At 35.0% G+C, this 18444-nt stretch overlaps 1 protein-coding gene across 2 annotated transcripts in view; it reads right to left on the minus strand.

The window, feature by feature from the left end:
• Nucleotides 1-18444, minus strand: part of LOC113519471 (dihydropyrimidinase) — a 66808-nt gene that overhangs the window by 11648 nt on the left and 36716 nt on the right. For both annotated transcript variants that reach the window (XM_052896984.1, XM_052896983.1), the window contains exon 3: nucleotides 1-119. This exon is cut by the window's left edge and continues 66 nt beyond it. In XM_052896984.1, the coding sequence (XP_052752944.1) occupies nucleotides 1-119 (119 nt within the window). The remainder of the gene's footprint in view (nucleotides 120-18444) is intronic.

The following is an 18444-nucleotide window of genomic DNA, read 5'->3' on the forward strand; positions in this document are numbered from 1 at the left end:
CTCCCATCATTTCGAGCTCGAAGTGGGTATGGGGATCAATACCACCTGGCATCACCAGCTTGCCTGTGGCATCAATGGTGCGGGTACCACCCGGAATGATAAGGTTGCGCCCCACTTGCCTGTAACAATTAAAAAATTTGCATTGAGAACGTCTTCTTATTTGAAGCCGGTTAAAAATATGAGATACATATACAGCGATTAGTTTACTGTTACGTCAACAGATGGCGGTAGTTTAAACTTAGCGCACGCTATAATTGTTGTTTACGATTGATATTATAGTATATTAAAGGTCCTTTTATAACAGATAGACCTATCCTACTCTAGAAACGAGATTTATCTTGAAAGGGCATTGATTGGCAAATAGTCCGGTCAATGCCTACAAAAACTTGAAAAAGAATAATAATCGAAATCGGTAGTTTTTGAAATTCAATTGAAACTTCTCAAAGAACTGTGTGTCGATTTGGGCCATGGCGCGTCGATAGATGAATCACATACTAACAGTTAGGGGTTCACGAGTACAGTCGCGGAAAAATAGTTTCATTGTTATTCAAACTTCGGGTATGTTTATAGGCAACTCAACGTTGATGACTTAATTGACATTTATCTCTGTGAAGATTCTTTATCAGAATCATTCAAATCTTAAAAATATGTCTCCCATTTCTGTTGATGTAAGTTTTATTGACTGTGTCAGATGCCTTGTATACCCTAAATACCAAACAATAGTTGCTATGCGAGTGCAACAGCCTACGGTTCGAGCCCCATTTTTGCAGTTATCAAATCGCATTAAGTCACTAAATCTCCTTGCCATAACGGCTTAACATATTTCCCGAGACTAGGCCGCTCAAAGTTTAAATTTTGACCGTTAGCAACGTCACCGCGAGGAGGTGCTCTGGTCGCAAACAGAATTACAGAGCCTTATAATATTTCACAGGTAAATTATAGGCGATATTTTCATAAAAAAAATGGGTTCCTGCCACCCTAATTATTATTATTATTTATTCTTTATTGTACACAAAAAATACAAACGTATATATTAAATAAAGATATACAACAGGTAAGCTTAACTTTTGGTTTTGCCCAATTGGATATTTTATTTAAATCATGGTTTATACGATCAATAGCCTCAGAGATATCACAGAGTTCAAAGTGTTGGTATAGTTGTAAATCGTCTGCATAGAGATGGTAGGAAGAAGAAATGACTTGAGTAACAGCATTAATAAATACTGAGAAAAGAAGAGGGGAGAGAACACCGCCTTGTGGGACTCCAGATGCAACCTCGCACCAATCTGAGTATACCTCATCGTAGCGTACGCATTGCAATAGGCCCCGAAGATATGAATTTAACCAATTGATTACAGCTAAAGATATATTAAGAAATTAAAGGATACTTAAAAGAATGTCATAGTCAACAGAATTAATTGCATTGCTGAAGTCCAATAGAACAAGGAGTGTGAGGGAGTGGTTGTCCATAGCCCAGCGTATATCAACAGTGACTTTGAAAAGTGCACTAACTGTGCTGTGACCAGGATGGAAACCAGATTTATATGGACTCGGCAAGTTATGGCCAGACAAATAAACGATAGTTATTTGTGCACAATGTGCAGAACTTTAAACCTCCAATACTTTAGATAAGATAGGAAGTATTGAGATAGGTCTCATGTCAGAAATAGATGTGGGATTGGATGTTTAAGGGACAGGAATAATGTGTGCTTTCTTCCATAGCTCGGGAAAAGAGCATGTGTCAAGAGAAAAATTAATAATATGATTATTGACAAGAGCTCATCAACAATGGGTCGCATCATTAGAATACTCACACCGTCAGCACCCGAAGCTTTAGAAGAGATATTGAGGAGCATTTCTTAACATCACACTTTGTAACCATGACGAAAGAAAAGGGATTACACTCGGGTCTAAGCATTTTCAGAAGGCTGCATTTTGGACATTATTGTCTAGAGTCTAGATGTCATTATTGTCTAGACTCTAGACATATGGGTGATTTAGAGAAATATAACGCAGTTAAATTTTTTGCTAACGAGGTATCCCCACCAAATACGCTCATAAGAACGGTATATACTACCGATATAGGTGATGCACTATCTAATGATATATAAGCTACTTCGGGACTCGTCATGGCCCAGAACCCATACTATCCGGGGCACGGTTCTTTCATATGTAGACTTTGAAAATGAAACTTTGTAGGAACGATTCCATAAAAATGGACAATAATGCTATTCATTATTATCGGCGACGGCTACCAATTTCTGTTAGCTTGTTAGTGATTGTATGTTGTGATATATAAAAAAATCAATTAAGTTATTGAAATAAACAGATACGCGTAAATTATACACTACTTTCTCGAAATCGGATCAAAAATTTGCAGGAATTTTTAATCTGTGAATTTACAGGGTACAGAGGAATAACACCCGAGTCCTCAGAAATGGCAACGCATGAAAGGTATCATAGTCGAAACAATATACTCTGTTATGTACATAGGCGACGGTTACCACTTTCCATCACATGGGCCGTCAGCTTGTTTGCAATTCTAAGTTGCATAAAAAAATATTCTCTCGAAATCGGATCAAAAAAAAAGTTAATACAAAAGTTGCATAAAAAAGTGCATTTCATAGATAATAAATAGCATTAAATTCAATAATAAACATGAAAAACGTAATTTGTTCATGATTAATGGTTTTTCGATGATTAAAAGAAAATACGTAGTCATTCCATTTCGTTCGTTGATTTAACGGAACAAGGCAATTTAATTTAACCAATTGTTAACAGTGATTTAACGAAACGCGTTATATTGGGGTTAAGAATTTGATTAACCCCCATTGATACGGTTAAGTGATGCGGGAACATGGAGTAGATACATTTTATATATGAATCACTACATAAAATAGTATAGACAATTAATCTGGGAGTCTACCATGAATTGAAATTCCGAATTTTCGAACTCCATTTCGTGTTTTTGTTCATACTGAAATCGGTTCAGTAAATGAAGCATAAGATTTGGTTCGTCATAAATCATACTATAAAAGTCCAAAGGAACGATATTTTAACATTTTTGATATTTTTAAATGGATGCTATTAAGTATTTTTGGCATCAAATTTTTGTTTCGATCGGCCCCGCAATTTCGGAAAACATTTGATGGTAGGCCCTCTGTTTAGGGGGGAAAGGGATTATTTTTTATGGGTGAAAATGGTATGGTAACCCCGCCCGCGCTAACGGGATACGCTGGCGGAGCACCAGTGAAGGGTGATAGATGAGAATGAAAACAGGCCAGTTACCCTGATCATGATGAATTTATTAGGAATTAACCATGATAGTTTCCAGGTAGAACCGCGAGGAGGTGGACCTGGTTGGGTATATTGCCAGCAATGGGATTCTCAGTCTCCATTACTAATAATCTTTTTTCCCCCTGGGGGAAAAAGATTGTTAGTAATGGGGTTTAACAGCACCATTGCTAATAATACACTCTAATAGGTCGACCTCTACGCGGTCCTCCCTAGAAACTAACAAGGTTAATTCTTGTGGAATTCGTTACGGGGGGTAACTAGCCTGCTTTTAAACCTCACCCACTAAAAGGAAACCTATTCAAAGGTTATATTTTATTAAGGGCAAAGAAAGTTATTATATTTTAATATTTCAATGTACATAATAGTCAGCATAAAAATATAATAATATTTTTACACAAAGATAATTTACCACGATGGTTTCCAGGGGGAACGGCGTGGAGGTCGACCTGATAGGCTACACTGCTACCAGTGGGGCTGTTACACCTCAATACTTACAATCTCTTTCTCTCAACCTCTAATTGTCTATACGTCATTAAGATTTTGTTTCATACATAAAAATACATCGAACGTTAGAAAACTAGTACAGGATATCTAAAATTAGAATAGAAAATTAGACTATGAACTTGAAATAATCATCAAAATCGACTCGGAAACGTCAAAAATCTAGTGTAAAGATACACACAAAAGAATTCGAAGTCGCTTATAAAAATATTAAGCGTCAATTGCGAGCGATGACTATTCTAAATAATAATTTAAAAGCGTACATTGTTGATTAAGCGATTTCGTCACATTGGACAGTAGGTAAGTACAATTTCTCAAGTCATCACTTTAATGTTATATTGACACACCATCAAAATAACATAACGGCTACTTTAGTATGTGTATTTTTTTTAATGGGTGATAATCGAATGGTATCCCCACCCGCGTTATCGGTATACACCGGCGGGCCACCAGTGAAGAATGATAGATGAGGATAAAGCAGGTCAGTTAGCCCATCGTGACGAATTCAACAAGAATTGTTCACGATGGTTTCCAGGGGGAACCACGTGCAGGTCGACCTAATAGGGCATATTGCTAGCAATGGGGCTGTCAAACTCCATTGCTAACAATCCCTTTCCCCCCAATATGTGTATTACTTATGTATAGAATCATTGTCACAACTGCTTTACGGTTGAAACACGAATGGGACAGAGGTACTCAAGCAAACGACTTTTGTACAAAGTCTCCCTCTGGTATATGTATTTATTTCTACCGTGAAGTAGTTGTGTTTGCATGCTGTGTTTCGGTTTGAAGGGTATGGCGTGAATGTACAGAGGAATAACACCTGAGTCCTCAGGAATGGCAACGAATGGGGGGTATCATAGGCGAAATAGTATACTCTGTTATGGCCATGGTACTGCTCATGTCTATAGACGACGGTTACCATTTTCCATCACGTGGGCCGTCAGCTTGTTTGCCATTCTAAGTTGCATAAAAACATGTATTTACATTTTTTATAGAGAGAAAGAGTGATATCTTTAAATATTTATTAGATAGGTGTTTTCTTTTATGTCAGTTAGACTTGTTCTCGCTACGCGTAAGAGACATTAGGCTTATTAAATAAAAAAAAAAAAACAGTCAAGTGCGAATCAAGACAAGTGTGATTTTTTTTTTTAAATAACTACAAATTTACGGTTTTCTGATTTTTCCCTTTACTTCTGTTATATGACATTGCTTCTTGCCAAATTTCATGATTCTAGGTCAACGAGAAGTACCCTCGTAAAAGTAAGAAGGTTTTGATTCCTTTTGCGAATGTGAGATATAAACGGCCGTATCTTTGATTGCATTTGAATCAATTTAGGAACTTGATATTTTCACTGCTTTAATTAAAAGACTGCAGACCTGAGCACATAATATTAATTTCAACTTGATACCTCCACGCGTTCCCAAGAAAAAGGGTCTCGACAGACGGACGGACAAACAACGAAGTGATCCTATGAGAGCTCCGTTATTTCCTTTGTAGGTACGGAACCCTAAAAAAAGCAGAAAATATTTCAATCCATCATAATTAAATACTGTAAGTACTGTTATTGATATTTATTAGCCCACCGGTAGTTGTTAAACCGCTCTAAAACTGTCTGACTTGAGTCAAAAAAATAAAACAAACTACGAAGCGTGAAAGAAAACATGGTACGATGCTGCGATTATTTTGATTTGTGTGCGTTTCCATGTAAGAGTATGTATTTTATTTAGACGTGTATTATTAGTTCCGTACAATACCGCGAAATGCCACCCAGTTTGGTACTGGCCGCTAGGTGACGGATGCAATGGCTTGTTACCGCATTAGCAGCTTCCGGCGCGCGCCACGCATTCGAATGTGAGCAATGGAACGCGTCTGCGTTCTCAATTTGAAAATTTGAATTTAGAACTGTTTCCTTATTAGATTTATTTTGAACGTCGCCGAATATCACGAACGAAAACAAATGACTCAACTTCGAGCTTTATCGTGACCGTGCCAAAGTGCAAGATCAAAGCAACGAAGCGACTCCGCAAAGAGATTAATATTTTATTCATACACTTTTTCTATTTACTTATTATATTTTTGTACAGTACTTCATGTGTGTATTTCAAAAGTAGGGAAACCAATTAAATAGCTGAAGATAAAATAATCCAGTTTAAATTAGACCTTTAGGAATACAACTGAGAAAACCGCAATATATTTTATACATTAGCTTTTGCGTGATGTCTTAATAAACATAAAGACAGACAGAAATATAGACAGATAGATACTATTTATTGTTTCCTCTAAAAAATTACAATAGTAAACTTATAATAGATACAAACAATTACAAGAAAATATTACACTGAATTAAAACAATAAATGACAGACAGAATTAAAAAAAAAATATATTGTTTCTTAAATGCCTCTCATGTACAGACATCCTTTAGTTAAAATTTTATTATATTAGTAAGGTACTTGATGTGTACATTTTCTAACGTAACTAGGAACGGCAAACCAGCCTATCTGATGCGACGTAATAACTGTCGTTTATAGCCATGAACAGAATATACTGTGACGCCCCAGGTTTCCCACATACTCGTACTGTACCGTGCATTAGAACTAATCTGTTATGTCTCTGTACACTGTATTATCGCTGTTATGTTCCATTCTTTAAATAGAAACAGTAATGCTAGTACAACTGTTTCGTGGTATAAACATAAATGGGACTGAGGTACCCATGCAGATTACTCTTGTATTCTCCCTCTAGTAAATATACCTAATCGGAGGGAAGGGATTGTTATGAATGAGGGTCTAACAGCTCCATTGTTAGCAATATTCTTTAAAAGGTCGACTTCCACGCGGTTTTCCCTGGAAACCATCGTGGTTAATTCTTGTGGATTTCGTCACGATGGGCTAACTAACCTGCTTTTATCCTTACGTATCGTCTCTCACTGGTGCCCCGTCAGCGTAAACCGATAGCGCAGGCGGGGTTACTCTTTTAAAATACACCTGTGGCGTATTACTGGCCACCTGTGTCACTGTGATATATTTATTATAGATGATAAATAAACAGTTTAAGATTGGTACCGTCATTAGAAGTAAATGTATGACGTAGGTATACGGTGGGATAAATAGACTTGTTTCTAAAAGTAATATATATATATTTAGAAAACAAGTTGGCTTATTTTTAAATTTCGCTGTATTGGAGACGAGGTAAATATAACGAGATGAGATTAGTCATATTTTAAAGCGTTATTTCATGAAGAACAGATGTAGATGCTGCGTGCACTCATCGTTAATATATGTAGATAGAGACGGAGATAGGATTTTGGGACATTTTTATTTTGATGGGAAAAATAGACGAAATAACAAGCGGTCATGGGTAAAACAACTAGTTGACGGTCTAAAATCCTAACAATTATCGTCATATCAGCCTTTAACTGTCCCCTGCTGAAAATTAGCATCCCCTTGGGAGGTTTTTCCAGTAGTTGCCACGCTTGGCAAGCGGATTGGCAACCGCAGTTAAGCTTTGGAGATGTTTTAAGAGGGACACTGCTGCTTATCCCTTGCCCTCCCTTAGTCCTCTTACGATACCCATGACAACGAAAGTAGTGGCATATTCTATACCGGAACCATACGGCAAAAACAACTATAGAACAAACAAACATTCTTTATATAATATCATAGAGGCAATAAGAAAAACAAAATTTCATTATCGGTTGGGCGGTTTCGGAGATTAGCGTGGATGAACAAACAACGTGACACAGGATTTTTGTATTATAGGATCAGAAAGTTATTTTTATTCTATATTAGTGATTTAAAATCCGGTCCACAACTTAAGAGGCCGGCACACGATCCCTTTTTTTTTAAATGAAAAGATTTGTCTTGTTTTAATTTAAAAAGAGTCGATTCCATATTCAAAATTGTAAACGACGTAGATAAAGAATATACCCGTAGGTTTTATTCTCTACTAGTCAATGAGATCAGTCTTCTTTTAATTAAAAAAATATAACTAACACAGTCGATTCTATATTCAAAATTTTAAAGGAAATTGCATTATGACGTAGATAAAGAATATACCAGTAGGTTTTATTCTATACTAGTTTCTACCCGCGACTCGGATATGTTTAATAATCTGGATAAAAAGTAGGTTATATTCTTCTGCATCCCATATAGTACACGTACACCAAATTCCATTGTGATTGGTTAAGCCGTTAAGGCGCTATAAGGTAACAAATACACAACAAACTTACTTTTATATTTATAATATTAGTAAGCATCTACGAATAATAATAGTTTTATTTTATTTTTGTTGTTCATGTGGAGATATACTTTTATACCTGCGTGGAATGAAACGCACGTTTTGGCACAAAAACTCGATTCCACTGTGTGTCTGTTACGCTCTTTGTGCTCTGGTTCTTTTATAGTTTTCGCTTTTTTGTTAGAGAATTACTTTATCTTTTTATCGACTGCTAACAATGAAATGTTTTTTGCTATCACAGGTCCATATTTATAGGTATTGCATGTCCATAGGTTCCTAACGTATACACTGGTCGTGCACCAGTGAAAGATGATGGGTGAAGATGAAACAGGTCAGTTGCCCATAGCGACGAATTCATAAAGAATTAACCAAAATGGTTTTTTAATGTATGACAATGAAATGGTAACCACGCCTACGCTAACAGTAAACGCTGGGGGAAAGGGATTGTTAGTAATGAGGAAGTTAGTCCCCATTGCTATCAATATGGATATATCAGGTCCAGGCGATTCTACCTGGAAACCATCGTGACTAATTTATTTTTCATCCTCCCTTATCGTCCCTCATTGGTTCTCCACCAGTGTATACCGACAGCGCAGGCGGGGTGATCATTCCATTATCATTCATTAAAAAAAAAGATACACGCTGACGGGGCGTCAGTGAGGGATGATAGGTAGGAATAAAAAGGCAGGTAAGGGCAGTGAGCCCATCGTGATGAATACACTTGGAATTCAGCACGATGGTTTCTAGGTGATTAAGTGGAGTTCGACCTGATAGGGTATATTGCTAGCAATAGGACTAATAGTCCGCATTATTAACAATTCCTCCTCCCAACTAAGATGAGTTCCGGATGCAGACAAGCAATATATAGATATCGTATCCATATTTTTTTTTGATGGGTGAAAATGGCATGATAACCCCGCCTGCGCTAACGGGGTACGCTGGCGGAGCACCAGTGAAGGGTGACAGATGAGAATGAAAATAGGCCAGTTAGCCCATCATAATCAATTTATAAGGAATAAACCATGATAGTTTCTAGGGAGAACCGCAAAGAGGTCGACCTGGTTGGGTATATTGGTAGCAATAGGATTCTTAGTCTCCATTACTAACAATTCCTTCCCCCTCCGGTATCCATATTACACATGCCTATTTTGGAGTGCTTATGTTATGCACACCCTGTATATACTGCTTGGCAGCAAAAAAAGAGTAGGGTACCACTATTATTTTTTATATTTCAAAACAACGATGTTGGAAATACAATCCTATTCCTTACAGATTAGGGCTTGACATATTTCTACCTATGAACGAATGTTCAATATTCAAGCTTTGTCCTTAGTCATCCCGCATTGCGGATAACTGTACATTTGGAGACGTTATAATCATATTTATTTTGGTTTCTTTCTGTAAATATACATATAAGTACATATACTTTACCCGTAATAATTTTCTCTTTCACTGCATTGGATTGGCTTTTTATTTTATACAACTTAGAATGGCAAACAAGCTGACGGCCCACCTGATGGAAAGTGGTAACCGTCGCCTATAGACATGAGCAGTACCATGGACATAACAGAGTATACTGTTTCGCCCATGATACCCCCATGCGTTGTCACTCCTGAGGACTCTTTTTTTTTTTTTTACAACACAGGGGACAAACGAGCATGCGGCTCACCTGATGGTAAGTGACTACCGCCGCCCATGATGTTATTACTCGGGTGTTATTCCTCTGTACCCAGTAAATTCACGCCATATCCCACCCTTCAAACCGAAACACAGCCATGCAAACACAATTTGGAATGAATTAAAGCCTCTCCCTGAACTAGAAACAAATAATCACTGGACATTAATATTATGCATACATAGCGCCATCTAATCCAAATCTAACTAAAGCTTCTACATGTAACAGAAATATTTAAATATTTTTTAAATACTTGTGGTATACGTGTTGAAAACTGTAGAATATAGATATTAAAATATTGTATTATTAAACCAAATATCTATTGATCACGCAAACAAAACCGCGGGCGTAACTAGTCTACCATAAACCGTAATAAATGCATAGCAATCTCACGCATCTCAGCGTACCCTGCGCACGCGCACGCCAGATAACGACGGTTGCGTTCGAGATGTTTACAAACAAACATCGCGTAACCGTTGTGTAACTGAACGGCGAGTTGTATAGTCAGTTATGCGTAAAATACAGTTAGATATAGTCTGTTACAATACAATTTAAAGAAAAGGTATAGCTAAGTAACAACGGTAACAAATCGAAACATTCGATCGAATAATCGATTTCTAATTTGTGCTGCTATTGGTCATCAGTATACTATTTTATGATCGAGCCAATTATTCGTTTTTAACCGACTTCAAAAAGAAAGCGATTCTCAATGCGGTTGTATTTTTTTTTTTATTTTTGTTACCACATAAACTCCGTCAGTTATAAAATTATTAGACAAAATTTTTTTTTTTCATCTGAAAGAACATACTTTATAGATTGGCCCCATAGAAATTTCATCCAAATCGTTCCAGTATTTTAGTTTTTAAATCAAAATAACTAGTCTTGTCACAAATGAGTTAGGTTTTTTTTATTAAGTGGGACAGAATTTTTAATTATTTAACATCTACATTATGTGCTATTCCGAAATGAATCTTTTTTGCACAGCAAAATATATGTGTTTTGTTTTTAAAGTCACAATATGAATATATTTTATACTAATTCTTGAAGGAAAAGCCACGGCTAATAAATGTGGTCAATAAGTGCAAAAAAAAATGGCAAATTGAGAATCTACTTTTTAACATTTCTTAAAAAAAAATTACACGCTTTTCTATAACTCATTAGAACTCTAACAAGTTATTTTTTTTTAATATTTCCATATCTAGAGTGTTCATATCAATATAACATGTTTGACCTCTTTTCATTAGACTTGTTAAATATTCCAATAATAATATACATTCCACGAGGGGAAGGGATTGTTAGTAATGGGAACTAATAGTTCCATCACTAGGAATATAACCTTATCAGGTCGACCTCCATGCGGATCTCTCCAAAAACCACGTGGTTAATTCCCGGTGATTTTATTACGACAGGCCAACTGACCTATTTTCATACTCACCTATCATGCATAGCCTGCCAATGGATGCAATAGCCAGACAGGGTTACCGTTCCATTGTCATCCCATAAAAAAAAATACATTCCAGTTAAAACTGGCAGTAAGCAAAGGATGTCAAACATATGCAATATTGACAAATATTGCAAAGTTTACACGTTCTACGGTATGATGACGCAAACTTTGGCTAAATAAGTATTTTTCTTTTGTGTAAAACCATTTTTGTTTGCTATTGAGATTACCAAACAATCAACTCATGAGGAGTACCATGGGCGTCACAGTGTACTGTATAGTATCCATGTTGTTCATGTGAATAGGCGATGGTTATCAATTTCCATCAGATGACACGTTAGCTAATTAACCTTTCTAAGTTTTATTAAAAATACATTTTTAAGTTATCTTGCATCTTGTTTCTATTTTACTAGCTATTTCGCTACTCACCAACGACTTCGTTCCTGTAACCAGAGGACTTACCGTGAAATGTTTTCCGAAAGTTTTCAGGTTCGAATGAAACAAAAATTTGATGTTAAAATTATATAACAGATATCATTTAAAAAATATTAAAAATGTTCTAATATAGTTCATTTGGACTTTTGTGGTAGGATTTATGACGAACAAAACAACGTTAAGCTCCATTTACTGGGTCGATTTCGGTATGAACGAAAACACGAAATTGATATCCTATTCTTCAAACCGCAGCAAATCATGCAAACACAACTAATTCACGGCAAAAACAAAAAAATCTTAAATTGGATTTTCTTTTATAAAATTCTCGAGATCATCTCTATACACGAGGTGTTCCATTAAAAAAAATAGAATTAATTATGTCTAATTAATTCAATTTATTACCTTGTGTTATGTACGTTTGACACCATTTTGTAAAACGATAATTAGATTAGAATGGGTGTGACCCGCCCACTGTCATGGTGTCTGCGCATTTATTTTTAACTTGTTGCCAAATATGGGTGTTGCCCTTGTAATATCATTGTCAACATTATACCTCAAATAATTTTACTGTTACTAATATTATAAATGAGACAGTTTTTTTAATGGTTGAATATGGAATGACATCTCTGGTTGCAGGATGTGAGGTATGAGGTCAGTTTACCTATCGTGAAGAATTTACCAAGAATTAACTTATATTAAGCATAGCTCGAAGGACCAAAACATTATTGATCCTTCGGACCGGATTGGAGTTTAAAAGTGTTTTGAACCAAAATAAAAAAAGAAATTAAAGGTACTAAATATTATTTCGTACATGTATCTAATGAAATTATCAAAATAGTCGTAAGTACGAGGAGAAAGTTTTTTTTTTTATCACAGGGAAAGGTCTAACTATAACATGCGAAATTTGCCATTTTCTCTTTTTGTTCTACTCCATTAACAAATGTAATTACGTTTTGTGTTTTATAAATTGTTTCACACAAAAATATATTATCACATATGTGATATCTTACTACGTTGCTATATGAAAGAAACAATTTTTTTATTTAGCAATGAAAATGCTAAATTAAAGATGTACTTGAATATAGGGTGTATTATAATATTCAATCTTATTAAGTATAAGATCTGATTATTATTTGTTTGAAATGGATAAAGTGAAAAGAAAAAAAAAATATTATAATAACTATAAAAAGCTGATAATGTAGTCTTGTAATAAGGGCTGCATTTTGTTTTGTTTAAAAAAATTAGACGCCCCTACATTACATTAATGCGAAGTCGGGCCAAGAGGCTAATATAAAATAAAATTTTATCTTGTAACTGATGACTATTTAAATTTTTTTTACACGAGTATACAGGGTGAAATTAAAATAATTAGCAACTTTATAAGGATTGTTACATAATAAATTAGATATTACATAGGAATTTATTATAAATGGTATTTACATTTTAAATCGGTTATATTATTGGTTATTATAAAACGTTGACTTAGTTGTTATAGTAATTGATTATGCGATTATGTTGATTACTGACAAGTAATAGTATTTTATAAGAACAACATTTTTTACATAGAGATGAGGCGTTCAATTTGAACTGAGACATCTCTCTATAAATAAATCGGTGTTGTATTGCAATATACACCCACTCTGTATGAGTGCATACTGGATTATGATATCATGCAAATGGAGATAAAGTTTTAAAAGGTATTTGTTCAAGTCATTAATGTTTTTTTTTTGATGGAGTAAAAATGGTATGGTAACAGTAACTCCGCCTGCGCTAATGGGATACGCTGGCGGAGCACCAGTGAAGGGTGATAGATGAGAATGAAAACAGGCCAGTTAGCCCATCATGATGAATTCATCAGGAATTAACCATGATAGTTTCCAGGGGGAACCGCGAGGAGGTCGACCTGGTTGGGTATATTGCTAGCAATGGGATTCTCAGTCTCCATTACTAACAATCCCTTTCCCCCTAATGTTTATATTAATTCGATATAATATTAATTACAATTCACGCGTGCACACTCACGGGACGTAGCTAGTATGAAAACAATTGAAACTTTCATATTAAATCGATTACGTTTGATAACTTATAATAGCACAATGAACCATCCTTGTACCAAAACAGTCCAATACGTAACATGATAAATGTCATATTTGAGTTTTTCTTCAATAAATATAGTCACGACAATGACTGCGTATTATTACGACTCGATCCAATATTTGGGAGTCTATTTACGAAATATTAGATAATAAATCGTATACGACTATTGCGTGTCCACAAATTGACTTTGTTTTGCAACGAAAAACGGCAGTTTGTCACAAAATTAATATGGGACTAGGACAGGAGTACACTTTATTGAGTGTGATTTATAAAAATTATTATGAAAATCGCCACATAAAATCCACACAAATTGGGAATTTCTATCTTTTAGATGTTCCTTATGAAAGAACCTTATAAGAAAACAAGACTACTTAATACTAATTAAAGTCATGAATTTTGTTCCGCAAAAAAGCAGGAATTTTAATTCAAATTACTGTTTGTTTCTGCAGAGCAAAATTATTTAAAAATTATCATAGTTTACTTATTTTTTATTTAATACTTTATTGTACACATTAGTTATATAAATATGACAGAGGTAAACAAAAGTATAAAGGCGAGCTTAACTCTGATAGAGTTTTCTTCCAGCAAACCCAAAGTGGAAAGGAGCATCAATGTCAGCGGATACAGCAGTGTACAATTTTTAAACAGGCTACATTAAATGAATTACATTATATTTTATCGTACAAATACATATACATATACATAAATATATACCTACATCTATGCATATACATACACATACATACACATATACATACAATATACCTACATATATAGATAAATAAATATATGTTCATAGAGATAGAAGATGCTCTTTAAGTCTACTCTTAAAAATATTAAGGGATTGACTCTCACGGATAGACATGCGAAGAGAATTCCATAATCTAGCAGCATGGACGGTAAAAGATCCACTATAGCGCGTAGAAAGATGATACGTACTTAATGATTGCGTTAATTCTTTTTTTTTATACAACATAGAATGGCAAACAAGCTGACGGCCCATCTGCTGGAAAGTAGTAACCGTCGCCTATATACATGAGCAGTACCATGGACGTAACAGGGTATACTGTTACACCCAGATATCCCCCCCCCATGCGTTGCCATTCCTGTATTCAACTGTATCCTGTAAATTCACGCCATATCCCACCCTTCAAGCTGAAACACAGCCATGCAAACATAACTGGTTCACGGTTGAAACACGGATGGGACAGAGGGACCCAAGCAAACGACTTTTATACAAAGTCTCCCTCTGGTAATTCCCGTCTCTTATTTAAATTCCCTTTAATACTTAACGGGATACATGACCGGTATAGCCTATTAATCATATGATTTATAATCTTATAATTAAGAAAGTATATAAGGATGGATGGATATTTGTTACTTTTTCATGCAAAAATTCATGAACGGATTTGAATGAAATTTGGTACACGTGTAGGTTATATTCTAATTTATGATACACACACAGGCTACAGGATGCAACTAGTATTGAAATTCCACTTTCATATTTAAAATAATTGCTCTTTCTTTTGACTTCATCTGCATGAATCAGCATATAAGGTATTTTATGTGATAGGATATAAGCTACTCGTGTACCAAATTTTATTTAAATCCATTCAGCTGTTGAAGGGTGATTAAGTAACAAACATCCAAACTTCATATTAATATTAGCAGGATTTCTAAGACTACAAATTACAAAAAAAAAAAAATTCTATAACTGAAACCCAAGTTTCGGTAATAATTAGGTTAGTATAGAATTATATTTCGAGTATAATCGAAAAACTTTCCTTTTCAAAAAGCACTCGAATTACACGTACAAATTTATCGTGCACGAAATATTAACATCAAGTCGAGAATAATCCTCCATTACAGCGATAAATATTGAACGTCACGCAATACGGTCACGATATAAGGTGATTTGCCTCTCTTGCCAATAAAGGCCTGCGCAAACGATGGATATATATTTGGCGAACAAAATTTTTAAGTATGTCATGTACTTTTATCCCGGTCTTTTTTTAAGGCCCACATAATGGAAATTACAAGTTACAGGTTTTTTTTACATGCGTTTATGGATAAAAATGAAAGTAATCTTGCCAGCGTTATCAGTATACGTTGGTGGGGCATCTCTACCTATCTTCCTTCACACCAGTGAAAGCAGGTCACTTGGCTCGTCGAAACGAATTCAACAATACTCATATTTAATCACGGTGATTTCCAGGAGGCAATCACATGGTTGTTGACCTGGTAGGGTAGATGTATGTATATAACAATTATTATTAACAATCCCTTCCTCCCAAAAGTGACCATTCATTTGCCACATTTCTGCCACATTCCACTCTTCAAAGCGAAACACAGTCATGCAAATACTTTACGGCAGAAACACGAGTGGAACAGAGATACCCATGCAGAAAACCTCTGTATACCATAGTCTTTGGTATTACTTGCACAAACTCTCATCATCACAGGTTAATACTTTAGGGTTATTATCATGACTGGACTGTCTTTTGTCGAACTTGAAAGCGTGTGAAAACGTAAAAAAATTTGTAGGCAAAAAATGTCCCACGTCTACACAGGTCATAAAGGGTCTACCACGAATTCACGAACGCATTGAAGAAATAATTGGAGAATTTATTTACTTGTTACTGCGTTACATAAATGTAATGTTACTCATATTTGGGCGTTGACTCTAAGGCCTTCGCGGGGGTCAATTAAGTATTTATAGACGCGTGCTACTAGGAATTTTTGTTACAAATGCGTATGGTTTGTGGTCTATTATTATTCCATTAGCTGTAGCCATATTTAGGATGGACGGTAAGTTGAAATCGTATTGATTACGATTCCGTTAAGGCAGTTTTCTATCAATGAAACTTAATACTTTTTTCAAAGAAACATAGGTCTAATTACGTCAAAGAATTTTGAAAGATTTAAAATATTTTATTCTTTTTGGATTTAATTTCTTTAAATGTAATAAAAATTTGTAGCGGTAATATTTTTTTTTTACACTAGTGATTTGGCTCGATCCGATAGTGATCTAAATATTTTCTTTCTCTTCTTTGCAATATTTTTACAATATGTACAAATAATATAATTACATATTTCCAAATATCATGATTATTATATTATGGCTATATCGCCAATGCTGTATACATTTTTAAATAGTGTGTTACTATATGACACCATGTTTGTATTAAATATTGTATTTTAATGAACTATATGTAATTCTGTCTATGTACCAACAAAAATGAATGAATGTCATCTAGCAAAGTTGTACGTAAACTTAGTTCAATGTAAAGTACAGTATGTGATACATGCTATACTGTTCGATGTTAGCGAACTTGCAATTTAGAGAAGACACAGGCCGAAAGGATTTTTTTTATACAACTTAGAATGGCAAATAAGCTGACGGCCCACCTGATGGAAAGTGATAACCGTCGCCTATAGACATGAGCAGTACCATGGACATAACAAAGTATACTGTTTCGCCCATGATACCCTCCATGCGTTGCCATTCCTGAGGACTCAGATGTTATTCCTCTGTACCCAGTAAATTCACGCCATATCCCACCCTTCAAACTGAAACACAGCCATGCAAACACAACTGCTTCACGGTTCCTTCAAGGATGACGAGTGTCTATTAAAAATTACATGTTTATTCAGCAACGTTATACGTAAAGTTGGTTCAGTGTAAAGTACAGTATGTGATACGTACTATACTGTTCGACGTTTGCGAACTTGCAATTTAGAGAAGCCACAGGCTGAAATAATGAATGTCTATTAAAAAATATAAAATCATCCAACAACGTTATACGTAAAGTTGGTTCAGTGTAAAGTACAGTATGTGATACGTACTATACTGTTCGACGTTTGCGAACTTGCAATTTAGAGAAGCCACAGGCTAAAATAATGAATGTCTATTAAAAAATATAAAATCATCCAACAACGTTATACGTAAAGTTGGTTCAATGTAAAGTACAGTATGTGATACGTACTATACTGTTCGACGTTTGCGAACTTGCAATTTAGAGAAGCCACAGGCTGAAATAATGAATGTCTATTAAAAAATATAAAATCATCCAACAACGTTATACGTAAAGTTGGTTCAATGTAAAGTACAGTATGTGGTACGTACTATACTGTTCGACGTTTGCGAACTTGCAATTTAGAGAAGCCACAGGCTGAAATAATGAATGTCTATTAAAAAATATAAAATCATCCAACAACGTTATACGTAAAGTTGGTTCAATGTAAAGTACAGTATGTGGTACGTACTCTACTGTTCGACGTTAGCGAACTTGCAATTTAGAGAAGCCACAGGCTGAAATTATGAATGTCTATTAAAAAATATAAAATCATCCAGCAACGTTATACGTAAAGTTGGTTCAATGTAAAGTACAGTATGTGATACATGCTATACTGTTCGAGGTTTGCGAACTTGCAATTTAGAGAAGCCGCTCAAATGCAACACGAGTTTCCCATTTGTGACGGACGACCGCCGGCTGATGGTAACCGGAAAACTTGCTAACTTACACGTATAATTACTTTCTTCCTAGTTGCAGTGAATATACATAAACTTGTATACTTTAACTTAAGCTGATAATGTTATTTACTCTTAATTGAGCACATTATAAAACAAATAAAAATATTTATAGTCTAGTACCTAAGTATCTGATTAATCAAAATTGTTTACTTCATTTTATACTGCATAATTATGTTAAAGCAAACGATGCAAACCTTTAAAAGGCATGTGCATTATTATTGTA

The sequence above is a fragment of the Galleria mellonella genome, unplaced genomic scaffold (genome assembly GCF_026898425.1).
Source record: "Galleria mellonella isolate WM207_F2 unplaced genomic scaffold, CSIRO_AGI_GalMel_v1 utg352, whole genome shotgun sequence".
In the NCBI taxonomy this organism is placed as follows: domain Eukaryota; kingdom Metazoa; phylum Arthropoda; class Insecta; order Lepidoptera; family Pyralidae; genus Galleria; species Galleria mellonella.